The 19,488-nt window shown below is 37.4% G+C and overlaps 2 protein-coding genes across 6 annotated transcripts in view; both read right to left on the reverse strand.

The window, feature by feature from the left end:
* WDR19 (WD repeat domain 19) overlaps positions 1 to 10,474 on the reverse strand; it is a 37,268-nt gene extending 26,794 nt beyond the window's left edge. For both annotated transcript variants that reach the window (XM_082760161.1, XM_082760160.1), the window contains exons 1-9: positions 10,442 to 10,474; positions 9,319 to 9,410; positions 9,025 to 9,090; positions 7,990 to 8,115; positions 5,450 to 5,565; positions 4,781 to 4,896; positions 4,278 to 4,358; positions 1,707 to 1,819; positions 298 to 471 (exon numbers count right to left, since the gene is read on the reverse strand). In XM_082760161.1, the coding sequence (XP_082616287.1) occupies positions 298 to 471; positions 1,707 to 1,819; positions 4,278 to 4,358; positions 4,781 to 4,896; positions 5,450 to 5,565; positions 7,990 to 8,115; positions 9,025 to 9,090; positions 9,319 to 9,410; positions 10,442 to 10,447 (890 nt within the window). In that variant the 5' untranslated portion in view covers positions 10,448 to 10,474. The remainder of the gene's footprint in view (positions 1 to 297; positions 472 to 1,706; positions 1,820 to 4,277; positions 4,359 to 4,780; positions 4,897 to 5,449; positions 5,566 to 7,989; positions 8,116 to 9,024; positions 9,091 to 9,318; positions 9,411 to 10,441) is intronic.
* An 85-nt stretch (positions 10,475 to 10,559) lies between these two features.
* Positions 10,560 to 19,488, reverse strand: part of KLHL5 (kelch like family member 5) — a 54,602-nt gene continuing 45,673 nt past the window's right edge. For 2 of the 4 annotated variants that reach the window (XM_082760365.1, XM_082760366.1), the window contains 5 exons: positions 19,167 to 19,391; positions 18,721 to 18,883; positions 15,640 to 15,852; positions 13,289 to 13,460; positions 10,560 to 12,400 (listed from right to left, as the gene is read on the reverse strand). In XM_082760365.1, the coding sequence (XP_082616491.1) occupies positions 12,344 to 12,400; positions 13,289 to 13,460; positions 15,640 to 15,852; positions 18,721 to 18,883; positions 19,167 to 19,391 (830 nt within the window). In that variant the 3' untranslated portion in view covers positions 10,560 to 12,343. The remainder of the gene's footprint in view (positions 12,401 to 13,288; positions 13,461 to 15,639; positions 15,853 to 18,720; positions 18,884 to 19,166; positions 19,392 to 19,488) is intronic. The other 2 variants (XM_082760363.1, XM_082760364.1) reach the window with 1 other exon arrangement.

Raw genomic sequence — 19,488 nt, forward strand, 5'->3', positions numbered from 1 at the left:
AACTGGAATAAACACAATCCAGCCCTATCAAGACAGTCTAATTGAGAAAAATTAGAGCATGAATGTAAAGTGCCTTCTATTTCCTAAAGAGCAATACACACAGTCTCTTCCTTTCTCTCTCGTTATCCAACACTCTAAATAGATATTGCTGCAACTGTACAAAATGATTTGTTCACAGAACTAAAATCTGAGGAAAAGGCACAACTCATCCAGTTTGGAAGGCCTCCAGGGTGGGAAAGAAACAGATGAAGTTACAAGAGATGAACCCTATTTGTTATGTATAAAACCATCCCTTACCAATTGTCTCCACATGATGCAGCTTTGTTCAATGACTGTGATATAGCAATGCTGGTTAGATTATCCTTATGATTATGAGCTTGAAAGATTTCTTGACCTATTTCACGAATGTGTGTAGAAATGACTACAAAACACCCTCGTGAGAAACCAATCATAATGTAGCCATCACCATACCTGTTAAAAAATTACCAGAAGAGACATATTTATGTAGCATGAAAAGCTGTCAATGCCTCTCTTTAATGGGAAAAATAATAAAAGTATGGGAATTTATATATATAGTGTAGTACAATACAGTATAGTACAGATTAAGGTGAAAAAAAAAACCACAAATATCTTAAAGGAGAAAAACAAAATTTTCATGCAAGCGTGCTCAGCATTTAATCTTAAATCTTCTTTATTCTCTCTTCTAAATTCTTTAATGCCCTTCTACTTTCAGCAAGCAGAATACATGACAATGATGTGAGGAGAAGCAATTTGAGTATCATCATTTGAATAAGCATGCCAGAAGATGGAAAATTCCATTTCAAGGTTATGGCTGACTCTGTCACTTCAAAGCTATGCTAAAAACAATAATGGCAGTCATTTTGCCCTTAAGGCATGCTGCTACAAACACGGTGAAAGTACCAAAGCTACAGTGTGTATCTGTGAATAGATGGCTTGTTTACTTTTTATAGTGGCAAGTACCAATAATCAGGTTAAACCAGAAATAGTTACTTGTTTGAATTAACCCTGACATGCTGTATCTGATCTGCTTAATTGAAAAAAAAAAAAAAAAATCACAAAGGAAACCGTCTGCCTCCTAGCAGACCGTTAGATCTATCTTGTTAGATACGTGGCCATAAATTAAGAAATGTGCAGATACAAATTTTCTTACAGAGTTTAAGTGTTAGCAGTAAGTGTCAATAACACATTGACTGAACAAAGACTGTGTCAAAGATATAGAAACAAGATGGCTACTTCTGGGTACAGAAGGGAAACTTCTAGTTAGGGGTTTCTTCAAATGAATATTAACCAATTAGATTACCGAGCAGGGAGGCTACAAGAACTTTACTTAAGTTTGTAAACCCAGAAAAAAAGCCAAAAGATTCAACTCCACTCCCAGCTCTTTCATCACTTACTTACCCAAATGGAGAGCAACCTATAAAGCCCTCAATTTTACCTACTGTCAGGACAGCAACAGTATTATTGTTCTAAAACAGAGCATACCAATGACGAATACATTTTGACAACACTGCTTTCGTAGCCAGTGAACTGTTAAACAAAAGGATTACAAAATGTAGATTCATACATCCAAGAGAAGTCCAGTGTAAGCAAGGGATATACACTTTCATTTCCAGCATTTATCAGAACTACTGGGAAAATCTTCAACTTGCTAATATGAGAATGCTGCATTAAGGAAGTCTGCTCACCATCTGTAGGTTACAATACTGCCATAAGACTGCTGAAATTTCAGATCAATCGGGTTATCAGGATCATTCAAATTAAAAAGAAAGAGAGTCTTCTTGCCGACCACTACACTTACCTGCCAATGAATGAAAAGAAAAAATTAACTCAGCAAGAATGGCATCACTTTAAAATAAAGCCCTACATTCTCCCTAAAAGATGAGATTCAGCACTTAAGGGAATCCATAAGAGCCCCATGGATTTGAATCCTGAGCCTTAATCAACAATGGAAGAGATTTTCAGGATATTCCCCTTCTGAGACAGCAGTTCACAGATCTAAATAAAAGCCCAGCAGAGCACACATCTCAAATTCAACATTTGTCCCTGCAGAAGCAAGCACACATCTCAAATTCAACATTTGTCCCTGCAGAAGCATTATGCGAACCCATTTCCTCAGGGGAAAAGGCAGCAGGCCACACGGATCCTGTTGGACTACTCTCAGTTGAACAACAACGTGTTTTTCAATCTACAGAGTTTCTATCTGGAAGGTTGTAGTGATGGCTATCACAACACTGCTATTTCAAGTAACTTGCTGAGATTTCAAACACAAGAACACCAATTCGAACACACACACACACACAAAAAACACAAACCAAAACAAACCAAAAACACAAGAAACAGCCTGATCAGTTTGTATTAAACATGCATATTTACAGTTTGATATCAGTCTAGGTAAGCACATTTATTTTGATGAAAAACACAAGAGTTGTTAGACTTCATAGTCAAAAGCAGGATGATGGAACTTTTTTTCTTTTAATACTTTTGTTACCATAACGTGTGTGATTGTCAGGCAAGAGTAAAGCACTCATTTTATAAAAAGAAAGGAGGGGGAGATTGTTTCACCTTTTTCTTTAACAAAGATACTTTGAAGGGCTGTTTACAAGTTCATTTTACATTTCCTTCTGTTCCAGCCCTCCTTGTCTAAAAAGAAGAGGATGGTTTATTTGTAATATAAGTGCTGAAAGACTGAAATACAAAGCTGTACTTTGACATAGCAGGTATTTTAAAGCTGAGCATGTGCTGACCTAGAAATCTATCAATTCAGAAATACAACTCAAATTCAGACCTGCATTTCCTAAATTTATCTCGAATTTTCAAGTATGTTTTGTGTCTCTTAAGACATTTTGCTTATAATTCCATTGCAGCTGAATGATGAACTATTTAAGAAATACTATTTCTTAAACTTTTCTAAGAAATTATAGGAATTATTTAATTACAGAATCACAGAATCATCTAGGTTGGAAGAGACCTCCAAGATCACCTAGTCCAACCTCTGACCTAATACTAACAAATCCTCCACTAAACCACATCACTAATTAACATTTCAATGCATGTTAACACACTACTTATTTTGATCCAACTTGCTTTTTTTTTTTTCCAGGGTGATTAAGCAACAGACTGGAATTGATCATTATCAAGCCATGCCCCTGCAAGAACAGACACCTAGACAATAAATGGTATGTGGTTTAAACTGCTGCACACCATTCAAGCACAAACCAAGAACTACAGAATTACAGAACGTTCTCTGATGTTTTACAGCAAATTCGAGTGCTGAAACAAACAAACAAAAAAGAGAAGCCTAGCCTACTGCACATCCTGAGAAGCAGCAGAGGAAATCAATGGTGTCAAAGCCCTCAGTTCCTGCATTTTCAAAACATCTGTTAATTAAAATTACCCTAGGAAGCAGAGAACACTGCAGTGCATGCAAAGAGAAAAAAAAAAACTACAGACCCTTGTCAATGTAATACAGGGGAAATTCTTTCCTGACCCTTATACTGCATAGACTATATCTGATTTTGAAAATTGAATTATCTGCCTATAGTTAAGTGTATGGATCTGGACTAACTGTAACACAGTACCACTTTGCTATCCACAGATTTTGGTTTTAGTACGTAACTGCTGATCATTTACTAGCATGCTCTGCTAACCCTTATCATTACCCCATTTTTCGGTACTTCACCACTGACTGATCTAATGGACCTTGATTCACTTCAAGGAAGACAACGAAGACAAAAAAATAAATGCAGCCATCTAGACAGAAGCAGAATCATGCTCACAAGGAAGATTGATACCAGGCTTCTAGTCTCACCAATGCTGAGGTTTGCACAAGACAAAAGCTCAAAGAGCACTGGGTCTGTTCCCAAGACAGATCTGCCGTCTGCTGAAAAACTGGCCTCTTAAAGGAGGCATTCTCTGCAGGTTTGACATTCTTGTACTGTTTCCATCTACATTTTGCATATACTGGTGTGTATATTGTGTTTCTTTAAGTCCCTGCACACATCTCCATCTATTATATTTACTACTACTGCAAAACTGCTGTCTGTCTTTTTTATGAACACATCCTTAGTGAACAAAGGGGTATAGCTTTACTTTAATGGAAGGAGGTTTTGGGGGGAAGAAAAAAAATAATAGCTAAAAACAAAATGAAAGCTTTAACATCAAATTATCAAATTTTAAGTCAAGGAAAAAAAAATCCTGGCCCACACTTATTGCCAGCAGATCAACACTTTTTGCAGGATTTTGTATTAGCTTCTTACTGTGCTTTCCCTGGTTGATACTCTTTCATCAGTCTTCATAACTGAGAACTGCATATCACTGGGTTCTGAGTTCACTGAGGTCTGCAAGAAAGAAGTTCAGAGTGAAAAATCAGTACTAAATGCAGCAAATACCAATGATAAACAATTGCATTATTCCTGCCCTGTACATTTCAGTGTTAAGGATAGATAGAGCTGTCATTGCATTTAGTAACACAAAAAAAAAGAAAAAAGTTGGAAAAAAAACGAAGTCAGTTTGGATTATAATGACGTTAGAATTTCTGCAGAGATTCTAATATCATAAATCATGCTGCATAACACAGAGGCTCAAATGTTTAGATAAGCCCTCATCCTATATGAGTTTTCCCAAAGCCTCTATCCTTGCAAACAGAGGGACTGAAAAGGCATAGACTCCCATAGGTCCTAGTTCCTTTATGCCGTAGCTCTCCCAAGAACCAGGAGTATCAATGTATGTCGTAAAATCAAATGTGGGTTATAAATACTACCTGTCTGATAGTATCCCCTTCCTGATTGCTTATAGTAATCATTTTATCTTCACCGCCTAGAGCCAGAAGGTTTTCAGTGCTCCAACAACCACAAGTAATCCGCTTAGTGTGCTTACCTGAAAAAGAAAGAAACCTACACTATACAAATGGACACAAGCACAGAAAACATCTGGAACGGAAATACATTCTATTTGGCCACTCAAATTATCAGAATGTGAAGCAACTTAGCAAAGAAATTACAAACTCAATACACAATTTTTTATGTACTTTCTAAGCCCAGATGGAAGTCTTTTGGCCTAATAGGAACTTGCACAGTCCCCATTCTTCCATTTCTTTGCATCAAGTTTCTATCCTTAATTTTATTGTCCACAGGTGTCCTAAGCAGATAAGAAAAGTAACTTAGCAACAACAATAACCACATAAATCCCTTGCAAGTTGTAAAGGAAGAAAGACAGCACAGGTTTCTCATGAGGCAGCATCACATATGTGTATACTTTTTTTTAATGTACTGAACTATAAAACCACCAATATAAAAAATGGAAGGTGCAAGTTGAGTATAAGCACATTTTTGTTTTGCATACTCACAAACAGAACAAAAAATAAAAGCAAGCACAGTGGCAAAATTCCACCATTTCAAATGTGCAAGCCTAATTTCAAAACAATGCATACCAAGAACAGGAATCTTGCGAGAAGTCTGGCGGTTATATATAAGCAAGTTTCCCTTCGTGGTTCCAATGGCAAGTAAAGTTCCAACTCGAGACCATAATAAGAAAGACATTGCATCCCTAAAATAAACAAAATAATCACTTTGTGTAGCAGCTTCCTTTCACATGCTTACATACAAAAGCATTTTGCATACTTGGTTTGAAGTTTTATGAAACCATACAGACCAAAGCAGAACTTCTAAATGAAGCAAATGTTCTCTACAACAAGTATCAGAGTTATTTAAGTGTCCAAAAATAGTGAAAGTAATAAAAAGTGTTATTAAGTAATGGAATAAGACCTGTACAAGTGAAACTGTGCCTGCAAACCCAGTGGTTTTGATGGATTCATGGGTAATTTGACCAAATAATCAGCTTTAAGAAGCACTCTAAGATATAATGTAGGTAAGTGCTATTTTCCAGTTGCTTTCTGCATTGTTTTTTTTTGTACTTAATTCAATTCCAGTGAATTCAGTCAATTCCAAATGAGTAGATCTATTTCTCTGATTACTAGTCAATGTAATATAAAAGCTTTGAAAGAGCTTTTTTAACTTCAATTTTCTGATAAAGCAGAGATAGCTTTAGTGTATATTTATGGGCCCACAGAAAAGTACTACATAGGACATTTTAAAAACGCAAAACAATTTTAATCAGAATTTTCTAATTAGTACAGCTATTTCCATCAATGCCTCTCACATCATCTTCACTCTTACTGCAAGAACACGATACCAATTTCAAACAAATTTCTTTTATTAATGACATTTGAATACATACTTGTCTTGCATGTGAGGGGTTTTGCTTGTGATTTTTTAATTTCAAAAAGAGGAAGATACCAAAAAAGCCCAACTACCACATGGTTTATATGACTTAGTGCTTGTTCTGCTTACATCCATTTTTAATATACTCATATATGGTACCAGATTTTAATATGTAGAAGTATCTCTTAATCCAATATTCCTTTTGAAATTTCAAACTCCAAGTTTGAAAGTAAACACCAGTGGAAAGATGGGATGTTTCCATATTCTACACTCAGAGTTTTCAACCTAAATCTGGAGAAAAAAATATCCTCTAAAAACCCAACATCTTCCCCCATCTCCATTTTTCCAGCTGACCTTTTTTTTTTTTTTATTTAGTGGATGAAACACTCACATTTTAATATCTTTGACTATTTTTTACAGTAAAAGAAAATACAAAAAAAAGGGTTAAGTCAGAAGATTTTGTCTCCATTTAGATTAATAAAACAGAGGCAGTACCCAATCAGCTGTTTCTCTGCTCAGGTGAGTGCCCTAATAACCACAAGACAGATTTATTTCCACTCTCTTTCCTACACACAGCCAATGTTTATGTAGAGTAGAACAGTTTAGTGGAATAGATTCAAAAATCTACAAGTTTAATTGTTAAACCAAACTTATTTGTTAACCTAATGCTTGATTGTTACATAAGCCTCAGAACTGTTTTAAGTCAGTGACCCTATTCAAAAAGAGAGGGATCTGAACCTGTACCTTCAGTACCCCTCTCATCCTGACACAGTCTCTTTTGTGAATGCCATTTCAGTCCCCTCAAAACTTTAAGGGAAACAAATACCAACAGCACTAAAAATCACCTCTCTTTTAAGTTCCTGTTTACTTGAGTGAAGTACTTTGGAGAATGCTTGTGCAGATACCAAAAGATGTCACCCATCCTTGCTGCTACAAAACAGTGGAAACACTGAAGAGAAACTCTCTTGGGACTTTGGCCTTGTTGACAACTAAAAAAAGAAATGAACGCCACCAACCGATAACCACTTCAAAACCATGAAATCATACCAGAAAGAATCCAGCAACAAACTGTAGGATATTAGCTTAAGAGTAAACATGCTATGAGGATTCCAGTAAAAAGATGATCTTTGCAATATATCCTCCAAATCAACAAGCCTTTTAAAGAAGCTCTTTAAAAAGAATAGAAAAAAGAAATTCCAAAGCTGAGAAATGGGACAGGATGGTAACTCCTATTTTCCAACTGTACATGTCTAACTTAGTTATCTCCTAGCCCTTCTGTACTCTTAGCCTACAAACAGTAAGGTTCCCTTCAGAGGGTAACTCAAGCACCTGGGTACCCAATTTCCAAGGTTATCTTTTTTCTCTCTACTGGAAGCCTGAAGTTGGACTTCAAAGCTAGAGAATGTAAGTGCTTTCACACCAGATGAATGGGCCCATGGTTCACATGTCAGTATGCATTCCAGTTTCCAGAAAAACACGCATTAATTAACAGGCTTCTCAAATAGCTGCATAACTATAAGATTTTACAAGTTAAATGCAACACATACTCAACACTCAGGCAAAAACCAAAGATTACAAAGCATGAGTATGATGTCTTGATGGCAATTCAACCAAGTTAGAGACCAAACTCCTTTATTCTACCTTCATATCAGTTTCTTAGCTGACATAAAAGAGAGCATAAAGAGCAGCAGCACACAGTGGTCTGTCTTTAAATACACTTTAAAAACAAAACAAAACAAGACTTTCTTACCTCATGCCACTGTCTAATTGGCTTGTTTTGTTTGTGTTGGCATCCCAGAGATAAATGGCACTAGATTTGTCTGTAATTATTGCTAAAGTATCTCCATCTTTATCCCAGTCCAGAGTAACACAGTTACTGAAGAAAAATAAAGTAGAGTTTCACTAATAACATTAAAATATGTTTGAAAATACATAGAAAGAGTCAGAATTAACCAGTTGAAGTCCCTGTCCTTCCCTTTCCCTCCCTGTAAAAACTCATGAAAAGCTGTGGATTTATCTGGAAAATTTATTTTTATAGCAACCGTGCTCTTACCCAAACCTCATCAAAATGACAGAGGCTGAAAGGAAGGTCAGTAACTAAAAGAACTGCTACTTACATTATAATACTCGAAATACTGACATCTAAATCTTCAAGTGACAATTAAAACCTCCTGTATGGTTCTATTTTTCCAGAGGCTATTCAGGGTTTGAATTGTTTTTCTCCTAGATCAACAAGTATAATGATCTTGGATAAGAAAGCTATGCAGAAGCATACCTTTCTTTTGGCATTTTTTGGACAGAATGAGCATTTATCACAATTGCTGGGCAATGCTGTGCAGAATGAGTACAAGCAAAAGTACACTGAAACATAGGACATCTTTCCTCAGTAAGACTATGATACAAAGTACCACAAAATGCTCAGTAGTATAGTCACAATTAGCATAACATGGATGTTCTGTTTATGACCTTACTATATTCTTTCTTACTGTCATGATACATATTTTCTAACATTTGTAATGAATTAGATTGAGTTTCCTATTAATAAGAAGTGTTTGGGGTTTGAAGATGTATTTTTCTGACTAACCGTGACAGCTTACTATGAATTCAGCTTTTACTGTCTCATGTTCCATACATGCTCATCAGTTTGTCTTCTTTTCCAGGCACAAACACCAGAGCCAGTATCTATGCCTATACATCTCTTACCGTATAAGCACCTCACCAGAAGAATAGCACTTCTAAAGAAAACAATTTGAAGAAAACAATTTCAATCCATTTTAGTACCTACCCTGGTAAGGTAATTTCATTTATCTTCTGACCGTGACGATCAAAAATGCTCACCGTGCGATCACCTCTAAAAAATATTAACACATGGAATAATTCCCTTTCTTCATCTGCAAATAATGGGTTAAAACTTTCTCCACATTGAGGTTTTATAATTGCAGTAACAGGAGTATCATGTATTTACATTTGTAAGGAGTTGACAGATACCTTGCTTTGGTTTAGAACTATTTAACAGTGTTTTTTCCTCTACTCTCAATGATTTCTATGCAATAAACGCAACAAATATTTATAATCTTACCCTGTTACAGCAAGGAAATTTCCCAAAGTTTTCTGCCAAGCAAACTGCACAGAGGAACCAGACCATGATTTTTCTATTAGACTGAAGACTTGCTGGGGAACAAAGAGAGGGAAATTGCACATCTTATCATCACAAGCATAAAACAACGTCAGAACTTTCTACGTGAAGAAAATCAACAACAACTTCTGGATGATTCTATTGTACTATTCTATTGTACCAAAACACCAAAGAAAAGTATTTTGGTTTGTGCTGGAAAAGTTGAAGTTTCTGGTGCTGGGTGTTTGCATGGAGAGCTACTGGGACTCTCACCACAATTACCATTTTTTCCACTTGGTGTTACTGGAATCAAAAGATTGCTTGAGACTCCCCCCTTCACATCTGCAGACTGGAATATCTAATTCTTTAAATTTCATGCATAAGTGCTGGACCAAATAGCGTCTTCAGTGCATAAAACAGAGCTCAACATCTACTCTTTTAAAATATGTGTAAGTATCTTGATCTCCGTAAATCCTTGGGTCTTAAAAGTTGGGGCTATGAAATAAAAACTTTAAAAACTGTAAAAACTTTATTTCTCACTGAGTTTATTAACTTTAACTTTCACACTATGCTCGTACTTTTTCCATAACTAGGGTGTAGGATAAACCCAACAACTTTTAGGACTTTTTCCCCTCCCACATCATCAGCTAAACACCACTGTCTGGCGTCCCACAAAGGGCAGGAAAGCTTGTTTTTGTTTTTTGTTTTTTTGTTTTTTTTTTCCCCTAAAAGGTCTCTACACATTCTTCTGAGGCATTCCTTACACAGAATTTGCGTTTGAGCGAACAAAACGAGCAACACCACAAGCGCCGCGCGCCACGAGCACAGAGACCACCCGACAACAGCGTTCAGCTTTGAGGCGAGTTTAATGAAAGACGCACATTTTTAACCAACATTTAACCAACGACGACTAACGCGGGAGCACAGAGGGGCTCCAGCGGGAGGCCCCAGGGCCGCCGGTAACGGCTCGGAGCCGCCGGGGGCGGCCATGAGGGGCGCGGCGCCCACTTCCCCCCCCCCCCCCCCGCCTCCCGCCTCAGGCCCCAGCCGAGCGCGCTCCCCCTCCCCCCCCCCCGCCCGGCCTCACCTTCATCGCGCCCACCGCTCGCCGCGCAGCGCCCCCGTGCGCATGCGCCGCCCCCCCCCCCCAGCCGAGCAGGGAGCCGGACCCCCCTCACCCCGCCCGGCGTCCGCGTTGCCGTGGAGACGGGGAAGGCGGGAGAAGGCCGGAGCCAATCAAGAGAGGCGGGCGGGGCCACGTGCCGCCCCGGAGCCAATGGGAAAGCGAGGCCTGCGGAGGCGGTGGCTGCCATAGAGTCGTGCGTTACGCACAGTGCGTTACGGGGCGGCGTAGGGGGCGCAGACTACGCAAGTGCTGGCAGGCCACGACGGCCGTTTGTAAAATCACAATTATTAACATAATAGTTACCCTCCAAAAATACAGAAAAAAAGGCACTGCCCGCCCAAACTGAGTTTAAGTTCAGCTGTATTCAGTTTCAAACAGTGCAGGTTTCGTCACAAAGTTTGGCGATTTCCTTTAAACCAATAAATAGTTGGTCGAGAGCACTGACACACGTCGACTTATAATTACAAACGTACAAAGACTTTGGGTGTCGGGCGCTTCGATTTGGGAAACATTCAGCGAGCTCACATCTCCACATCCTCCATTACAAGCGACCGCCTACTGGTGTCAAAACGGGGGGAGCAAGGCACAGAAAAGCAAATACAGAAAGACTGTCAGAAACATTCAGCCCCTCCAAAGCAACTGTGCGACATAGCAGAGGAGACAGAAAAGGCAAATCATAAAGCCTCTGAAAAAAGTTAACTGTTAAATAAGGTGGCTGATATGATATAATCCCGCCAGGAGCACACAGCTCTCCTCTAAGATGCTGAACATGCTTAAGTGGTGCTCGTCGAGCATCTTGTAGGACTGGGCTGTTTACATTTTGAAATCATCTTATTGGGAAGAAAAAAAAAAAAAGACAGACAACAGTTTCATTTCATCTTATAAAATCGTACTTCTCAAATTAGTGCAAAGCCTCATGTAAAATACAATTAAAGAGAATCAAAGTAGACTCTTAGTCTAGATGCAATGGAATGCTTTGAAAATTCCAAAGTGCTCTTATTAAACTGGTTAACTTCTAATTACACTTTAGATTTTTTTCAACTAATAACTCATGCTTACAGCTTTTTCCTTAAAAACAATAACAATGTAAATATAAGAACCAAAGTAGAGAAAAAGGTATGGTGTTCTCCATCTTACGGAAAACCTTTAAAAAAAAGTACACTGGATACCAAAAATCTGCAGATATTATTAAATAGCAGATTTCTGTTAGCATAATAAGACAATATTTAAAATAAGGCTTTGGTTAAATAAAAAGTTTTCTAAACTAGGAATGATGATAAAAGTGCAAAAGATCCACCAAATACACAACTTCATTTTTAAGGCAAGCGTTACACCTGCCATTTACAATGGTTTGCATTGGTTTGTCAGCCTGCATTGTAATAGTTCAGATACCTATAGCAAAACATGTTTATTATAGGCAAATTAAATATATGGGGCCCAATCCTGGAACTTGTTTCACCCAGAGATAGACTCAATGATATCAGTGGAGCCATATCCATTAATAGCATCACTCCTCTGAATTTTAGAGGGATCAAGGCCCTAAATAACATTTCATTATCCCAGTGAGTTCACAATGAGTTTGCTCATTTCTTAGTATTTCCTCAATGCAAGTCCTCCTCTGGCAACATCTTGGTTGCAGCTGATTTCCTTGCAGCTCTTCTAATGTACAGGTAACAAAGACGATTCTTTAAAAGTGCTTAATATTGGTCCATAAGAACAGCAGGTAGGTGTACATCAGCTGGAGCCCGAACATTGCTCTTGTAGATATCCTGCACCTGGTGTTTACTGGTGCACTTCTAGTTGGCTAGAGGAAATACGAAATTCTCCTACAGAGGAGACTGTCACCTTCACAGAGAAAATAATTTATAGCTTTACAGTCACAACACATGCTCCAGCTCTTCCTAAGCACAATGGTGCAACCTGTAAACAAAAACAAAACAAAACAAAACAAACAAACAAAAAAACATCCATGAGAGAAATGTAGTCAGGTTTAAGTATTTAAAGCAGTCAGCATTAAGTATTTATTTCCAGCTGCCTCAATACTGGTGTCTAATGCTGTTCTAGATGATCTAGAACATTCATCCTGTAACTGGACTCCAGAAGGGCCTCTGTCTCCTACAGATTCCCTGTTGTATCCTCCAGCCTTCTGTGGATGTCTCAGACACTCCTGGTATCTTAAATGCCAGAAAATACCTAATGACAGCTTGCCTAGGCTCCTCTCACAGTAAGGCAAATTCCTGGAGCTATAAAAAACGTAAAAGTAACCAAGCTTTGAATTGACAGTAATGGTTTCTGATCATGAATTGAAGATATCTTTTTTTAAGATATGTAAAAAGATATGGGAAAAGGCTTTCTGGAAGTTGCACACACTGTACATAGCATTCATATCAGGAAGGGAGTATTTATGAAAAGACGACCAAAACCTTGAAGAAACTGATAAGCTTCTGAGAGATGTTAGAGCTAAAACTAATCTACATTTATCATTTATCCTCAGCATAAACAGAATCCTTTATGACAATTTCGGGAACATGTCAATACATTTTCTTACAGTAGCTGAAGTTGTCAAAGAAAATAGCTATATTATTCCCAAAGAAACAAGGGTGGTTTATTAGATTTTAACAATTTTCTGTTCAAAGAAAACCAACTTGAACTTGCAGATGAGAGAGAGAGACTGACTGGCTGACTTAAAACAGACTAACAAGAAAGTGCTTTTTAGAAAAGGAGTATTTGTTTTCTCCTTGCAAAACAAAGCATGGTTGAAATAACAGCAAAGTAATTAGTAGTGTGTGACCTAACCAGAAACTATACCTGTGTCCATTCATTTGTCTGGGGATCATAAGATTCCACTGTATTAAGGTACGTCTGACCATCATATCCTCCAACAGCATACAACTTGTCACCAAGAAGACATACTCCCACTGCATCTCTGCTAATGCTCATAGAGGCCACGGCAGTCCACACATCTGTTTTTGGATCATACCTAAAAGATAATTGGTGTAACGTCTAAAACTGTTGCCAAAATTTAATGAAAAAAGTACTGGAATCAACACACTTAACATACTAGACAACAGGTATTATTAGGAGATCACATACTTGGGTGTTAATATTTCAAAGGCCTTTTTTTTCCCCAGACACTCTCTTTTAAGGTGTTTCCTTAGTCATCTGTTAACAGTCAGTACTAGCTACCTACTAGTACTATCTAGATTCTTATATAGTACTGCTTTCTGTACAGTAATATACACATACGCATACAGACGCTCTTACTATATTTTTTATTACACTGATAAATATACCACTCTGGAAACAGTCCTGCTGCTGTACTACAGTACAGCAAGTGTTTGCATTATGTAGTAACTACTAAATTTCAAAGCACAGGCTGTTTGAATTGAACATGGTTCTAAAGAGAGTTAACTTGGCAAGGAAGATTACCATTCCAAAGAGCAAAGCTGTATAAAAATGCAAAATTCTTAAGACAATTTACAGTACTGATTGAATAATAACTCCATATCATCAAAATCATCAGTAAAAACAGATAGCTTAATGAAAAAAACGTCATTCTAGAATAATATCAATATTCTTTAGAAGTTAGTAATTAGATAGGAGGGTCCATGCTATTCTTATATCAAAAAACACATTGTAACCGGACTGAAGGAGATGTTGTAATATTACAGATGCTTACAGCATAACTGATCCCAGGCTCTGAAGGGCTCTAAGGAACTACACAAGGAAAATACTTATTTGCAAGAACACCATCTTAAGACCATACTTATTAGAAGCAAGTGGTCTCGATTTGTTTGCATGAAGAACGTGGATGTAATGAGTGGTAACAATTTCATCTTTTGTTCCATATTCAAAGTATTGCAGACATGCATGTTTTATGTGAGCATAATTGTAACACAAAAACACCACCCAAAGCGTATGCTGCAAATAGAAGTTTAACGTAGCGAAAGAAGGTGATTCATGAGCTACATATATAATTTATTTTTTAATTTAAGCTAGTTTATAATTCGTCTATAAATCAATGTATTTCTCTAGGAAAAGTGACTTTTATTGCAGAATGTAGTGGTAAACAACTATTTGGAAGCTTAATGCCATTTTTTGAAACAAGAATTTCTTAGAGGAGCTATTCCCATGAGGTTCATTTTCCTCCATCTTCACCTCACTGTTAAAAAACAAGGACAACATGCATTACAAGATTATTCCTAATTATTAAAGTAATATGTTATGTAACTGTTTCAGAGAATACTGATGCAGAAGAATACATGAACCTATTGCTTTCTCTTGGGCCAATTAATTATTTATACTCCTCTAAAAATTTGGTATTAGCTAAGAGATAGTTTCCAATCTGCAAACCTTTCTGGAGCCTTTTTCAACAACTTTCACATTTCAAGTGGTATGGACCATATTGTGTGTTTTGGGGTCTATTGGAACACAACGTTTGAAAATTACTGTATTTTCTTTTTCTCTAAGAGGGCAAATCAGATAAGGAAATCTATTAAATGGAGATGAGTAACAAAGAATCATTCTTGTTAAGTGCTGGGAGATAACAAGGAAAAAGAAATAAAATTTGAAGAAAAGAGGATTAAAGCATATTTCAGAAATATTTGAAATGACAGTGAAGACTTAATGCATTGCATTATGAAGAATTTACTGTCATTTTTACTTTTTTTTTTTTTTTTTTTTTTAATGGATCACACGTGATTCTGCCACTTGTAATACAGCAATTCCACAATAACTTTACATAAGGACATACCAACTTTGGAATAACTGAATTACAAGCATTCCAGTGTCACCAGGGGATACAAGGAAGAATATATTTAAGGATACACAAACTTGGATTAATTATTCATTTTCAAGTTCTAATATGAAGTGGTACAGGTTTCTTTTGTGAAAGAGCAACTATGCCATTTTAAAACATCTTCAATTGCAAATTGTTCTCAATAATCAATCATCATCCATTTACTTTAAATAATCTGTCCTGGCAACATTTTGAATCAGATTATGACTACACAGTATGTTTTCATATACAGGCTTTCCTCTGCTCACCTTAAAAATATGGCTATTTTATTGGGTTTCTACTTACAGCTCTTTCTCTAAACCTTTCTATAGACTGGCATTTTTAGGACTACTAGCAGGACACACCTTCATCAGGTTATTACCTTTCTACGCAGTCTGACAGCCTGGATGTTAAATTTGATGCTGGGGCATCATGACCACCTATTGCGTACAAGAACCCATTCCAAGTGGTTACACCTACACCACCTCTTCTTTTTGACATTTGAGCACAGAGAGTCCATTTGTTTGTATGAGGATCAAAACATTCTACCGACTTAAGACAAGAACTTCCATCTCGACCACCAACTGCATAAAGCCTAAAAAGTAAAAAGAAAAATAAACGGTATTAATAAGTATCGTCTGAACAAGACACAAATTACACAAGCTTCCAGTGATGTATGAAGGCCTTCCAAATTTATTAAAAAGTTTAGAAGGAGACTTTGAACTTTCATTAGAACATTCTAACACAGATTGTACGTTTTTCACTCCAATTTTTTAGTATTGTGATTAGTATACAATAATGATCATTTACAGAAAATGGATTATATCTATAACGCAGCATTTGTTTTCCAACCTGTACCCATAGCTAAGATTTTCAAAATGTGTGACTTGACAAAGGTGCATTTTTAGCAGGGTCACAGGGAAAATCCAGTAATAGATGCATGCATGTGAGAACTGCCTCTTGAAGTATTTTTCTCAATCTGAACTTTAGTTTATGAATGGCAGCACTATGTTAAGTCCCTTATACCCACTAGGTGGCCTATTTTGCTCAGTTCTTACATAAGGGTTTCTAGCATTTGATATAAAACAAAGGATTTTTTTTTTTTTTTGAAAATAACGATGGAAGGAAAAGTTGGGTTTTAGGAGTAATGCATCACTAATGAATCTTTAAAACTAATCAAATGCATTTAAAGAGTTTATGCAACATTTATGAGCAACATAGGCTTAAAAGCAGAAATGCCAAGCAATGCTATTTTGAAAGGTAAGAATGCAGAAGATTGCAGAATGCAATCTAAAAAGGAAGCAACACATCAGAAGTGAATTCTGGTTTGAGAGATCAGCTGAAGCATCATTAATGAAATCCCTTCATGGTCTAAGGCAGATTAATACAGCTCAATAATCATATAAACATTAAGTACTGTGCTTAGTGGTGGACTTGGCAGTGTTAGGTGATGGCTGGACTAGATGATCTTAAAGGTCTTTTCCAACCTAAACGATTCTAAGGCTTCACATGATGATAGTCTTACAGTTACTATGAAGCACTACTTAAGATGTCCTCAGTTTGGGAAACACTTTGTGTTTGTTTGTTTCGAGTAGATTGACCAACAAACTTAAATATAAACCTCTTGTAAATATGGTTGACCTACTAGTTCTCCATAAAAAAGTTAATACTCTTTAAATAATGTATTTCCATGGAAGGGCTCGTGTTTAATAACACAAATTGTTTAACATAAGGAATGTACTGAAGTATATTTAAAAAATCATATTGCAGTTCCAAAAAACTTGTGACTAAAAATCAATCAGCTATGCAACACAGCATTTAAATGAAGCCCCCTGCTCTCTCTCCCCCAAAAACATAAAACATGACAGAATTTTGATCACTTCTGCAGTGATTTCACAATCAGAATATGGAGAATAAATTAATTTCTCTTCATGAAGATTTCGAGCAAGTCATCTGAAATATATCAAGTTACAGACACATATTACTGGAATATGTAGAAGTTACTGCTCCCTCAGCTCAAGGCAAATAAATTTGCATGTGCTTTCAAGCCGTTTAGCTATAGGCATCTAGTGTTGCTGCCTATGTTAAGAGTCTAGGCTATGTTCTAAAATAATAGAGAAATGTGAGACTAATTCTGGTGTTGTTTACCACACCTGGGACTCTCTGCTGAATATATAGGAAGCTTCAGACCTAACTTAGGCATCTGAGACTGCAGTTCCAAGGCAGCCCAAGGCACTTTGCTTGCTGGTTGTTCAAGTTCTTCCCTCCTTCCTGCACCCAGGTGAGCATTTCCACTCATTTCTGGACTTGTTCCAGATCTCACAGGACCCTTTGCAGGTTCATTTCAGCTGTACTAATTTAGCAGGTGACTAACCTTCCAAAAAAAAAAAAAAAAAAAATAGTGAAAAGCTTTTTGCTAGCTCACGATACTCAAACAGCTCAAGGGAGACGTGTCAGATAGGACATAAGCAGGAAGTCAAAATTTCTTGTCAAGAGTGTAAATATTCTGATATAACCACAGTAAGTAAGCTAGGTTGACTTGGTATTCTGTAGCCACACTGGCAAATACGTGATTTAGATAAACCGTCTAAAAGGCTGGTGGAAAACTGGATGGACTGCTCGGCACAAGGGGCTGTGATCAGCAGCATGAAGTAACCAGCTGGCAGCTGGTTACCAGTGTTGTTCCTCCCAGGCTGATATTGTGGCTTGATACTGCTTAATGTCTTCATTAATTATCTGTAAGATGTAACGGAAATCAGCCTTGGGAAGTTTGCTGATAATATCAAATTAAGGGGAGTAGCTGATATGCTGGAGGGCCTGGCTATTATTCAGAGCGACTTATACAGGCTTGAAAACTGGGCTGACTGAATTTGCCTTCGTTGAACTTTGTAAGAGTGCAAAGTCCCGTACCTGGAATGGCCTATTTCCATGCAATAGTACGGGCTGGGAGCTGACTGGAGAGAGACCAGCGTAGCAAAAATAGACTTGGAGGTCTTGGCAGACAACAAATTGAACTGAAATTAACAGTATGCCCTTGAAGTAATTACAGTTGATTTCCTTTACTCAGTACATATAAGACTGCTTCTGAATACTGTGTCCATCTTTGGGCTCTTGGTAAGAGAAAGATCTTGCCATACTGGAGCAAGTCCAGCTGATGCTCACTAAGATGATAAGGGAGCTGGAACACATGACGTATGAGAATCGGGCAGTCTTAAAAAGAGACAGCTAAGGAGGTGTCTTCAAACACCTAATGGGAGGTTATATAGAAAGCAGTTATCAGAGATACACAGTGAAAGAAGAGAAAAGTCAAAACACAGGAAATTCCAATGATATCATAGAAGATGTTCAGTACAACGGCGGTCAAGTATTGGAACAGGCTGCCAAGAGCGTGTTATAGTCATTTAGGATGTCCTGTAATTACATTAAAATAATGAGATAGAAATTGGAAGTTGCCTTCACATACTTTCCATTTAATATTGCTACACCAACAGTACTCCTTGGAGTTGACATACTAGCTACAAAGTTCCACTGACGAGCCTGTGGATCCCATCTTTCTACTGTGTTCAGGTAGCTCCAGCCATCGTGTCCTCCTACAGCGTACATGGGACCTTCCAACACAGCTACTCCTGAAAAGACAAATATGAAAAGCTGGAGAAAAATACCTCATTTTCCTAGCAACAGCCCAGCATGCACCAAAAAAATATTTTAAAACAAACAAACAAAAATATTCCTTTTGGAAGACAATGCTGGATATAATTTGAAGAAGAAAGGAAGCTCAATAACAAGTTGGCATGAAACAGACAGCCCTCCCCCCTTCAACTTTAATTTCTGAATGATTTTCAATCAATACTGAAGAAACAGATAACCTTTTTAAAAAAAAGCCTTCGGTCTTTACAGAAAGCTACATACCAAGACCATGACGATGAGTGGACATTGGTGGCATTACACTCCAAGTTTTCGTTCTAGGGTTGTAGCACTCCACAGTATTCAATGTTTTCAGTCCGTCTCTGCCACCAACAACATACAATTTATCATCTAAGACTGCAACTCCAAACTGTAGTCTTCGGCCGTTCATGTTTGCAACAGGAGTCCACATGTTGGTACGAAGTTCATACTTTTCAATGCTTGTAGCTCCTAAATGACAACATCCTCAAGTTATAAAAAAGCTTAATCTGAGTTAAGGTAGCTTTTATTCTAGCTGATCCTACAAGAAAGCAAAAAATCCTACAGC

The sequence above is a fragment of the Aythya marila genome (assembly GCF_965140915.1).
Source record: "Aythya marila genome assembly, chromosome: 4".
Lineage (NCBI taxonomy): Eukaryota > Metazoa > Chordata > Aves > Anseriformes > Anatidae > Aythya > Aythya marila.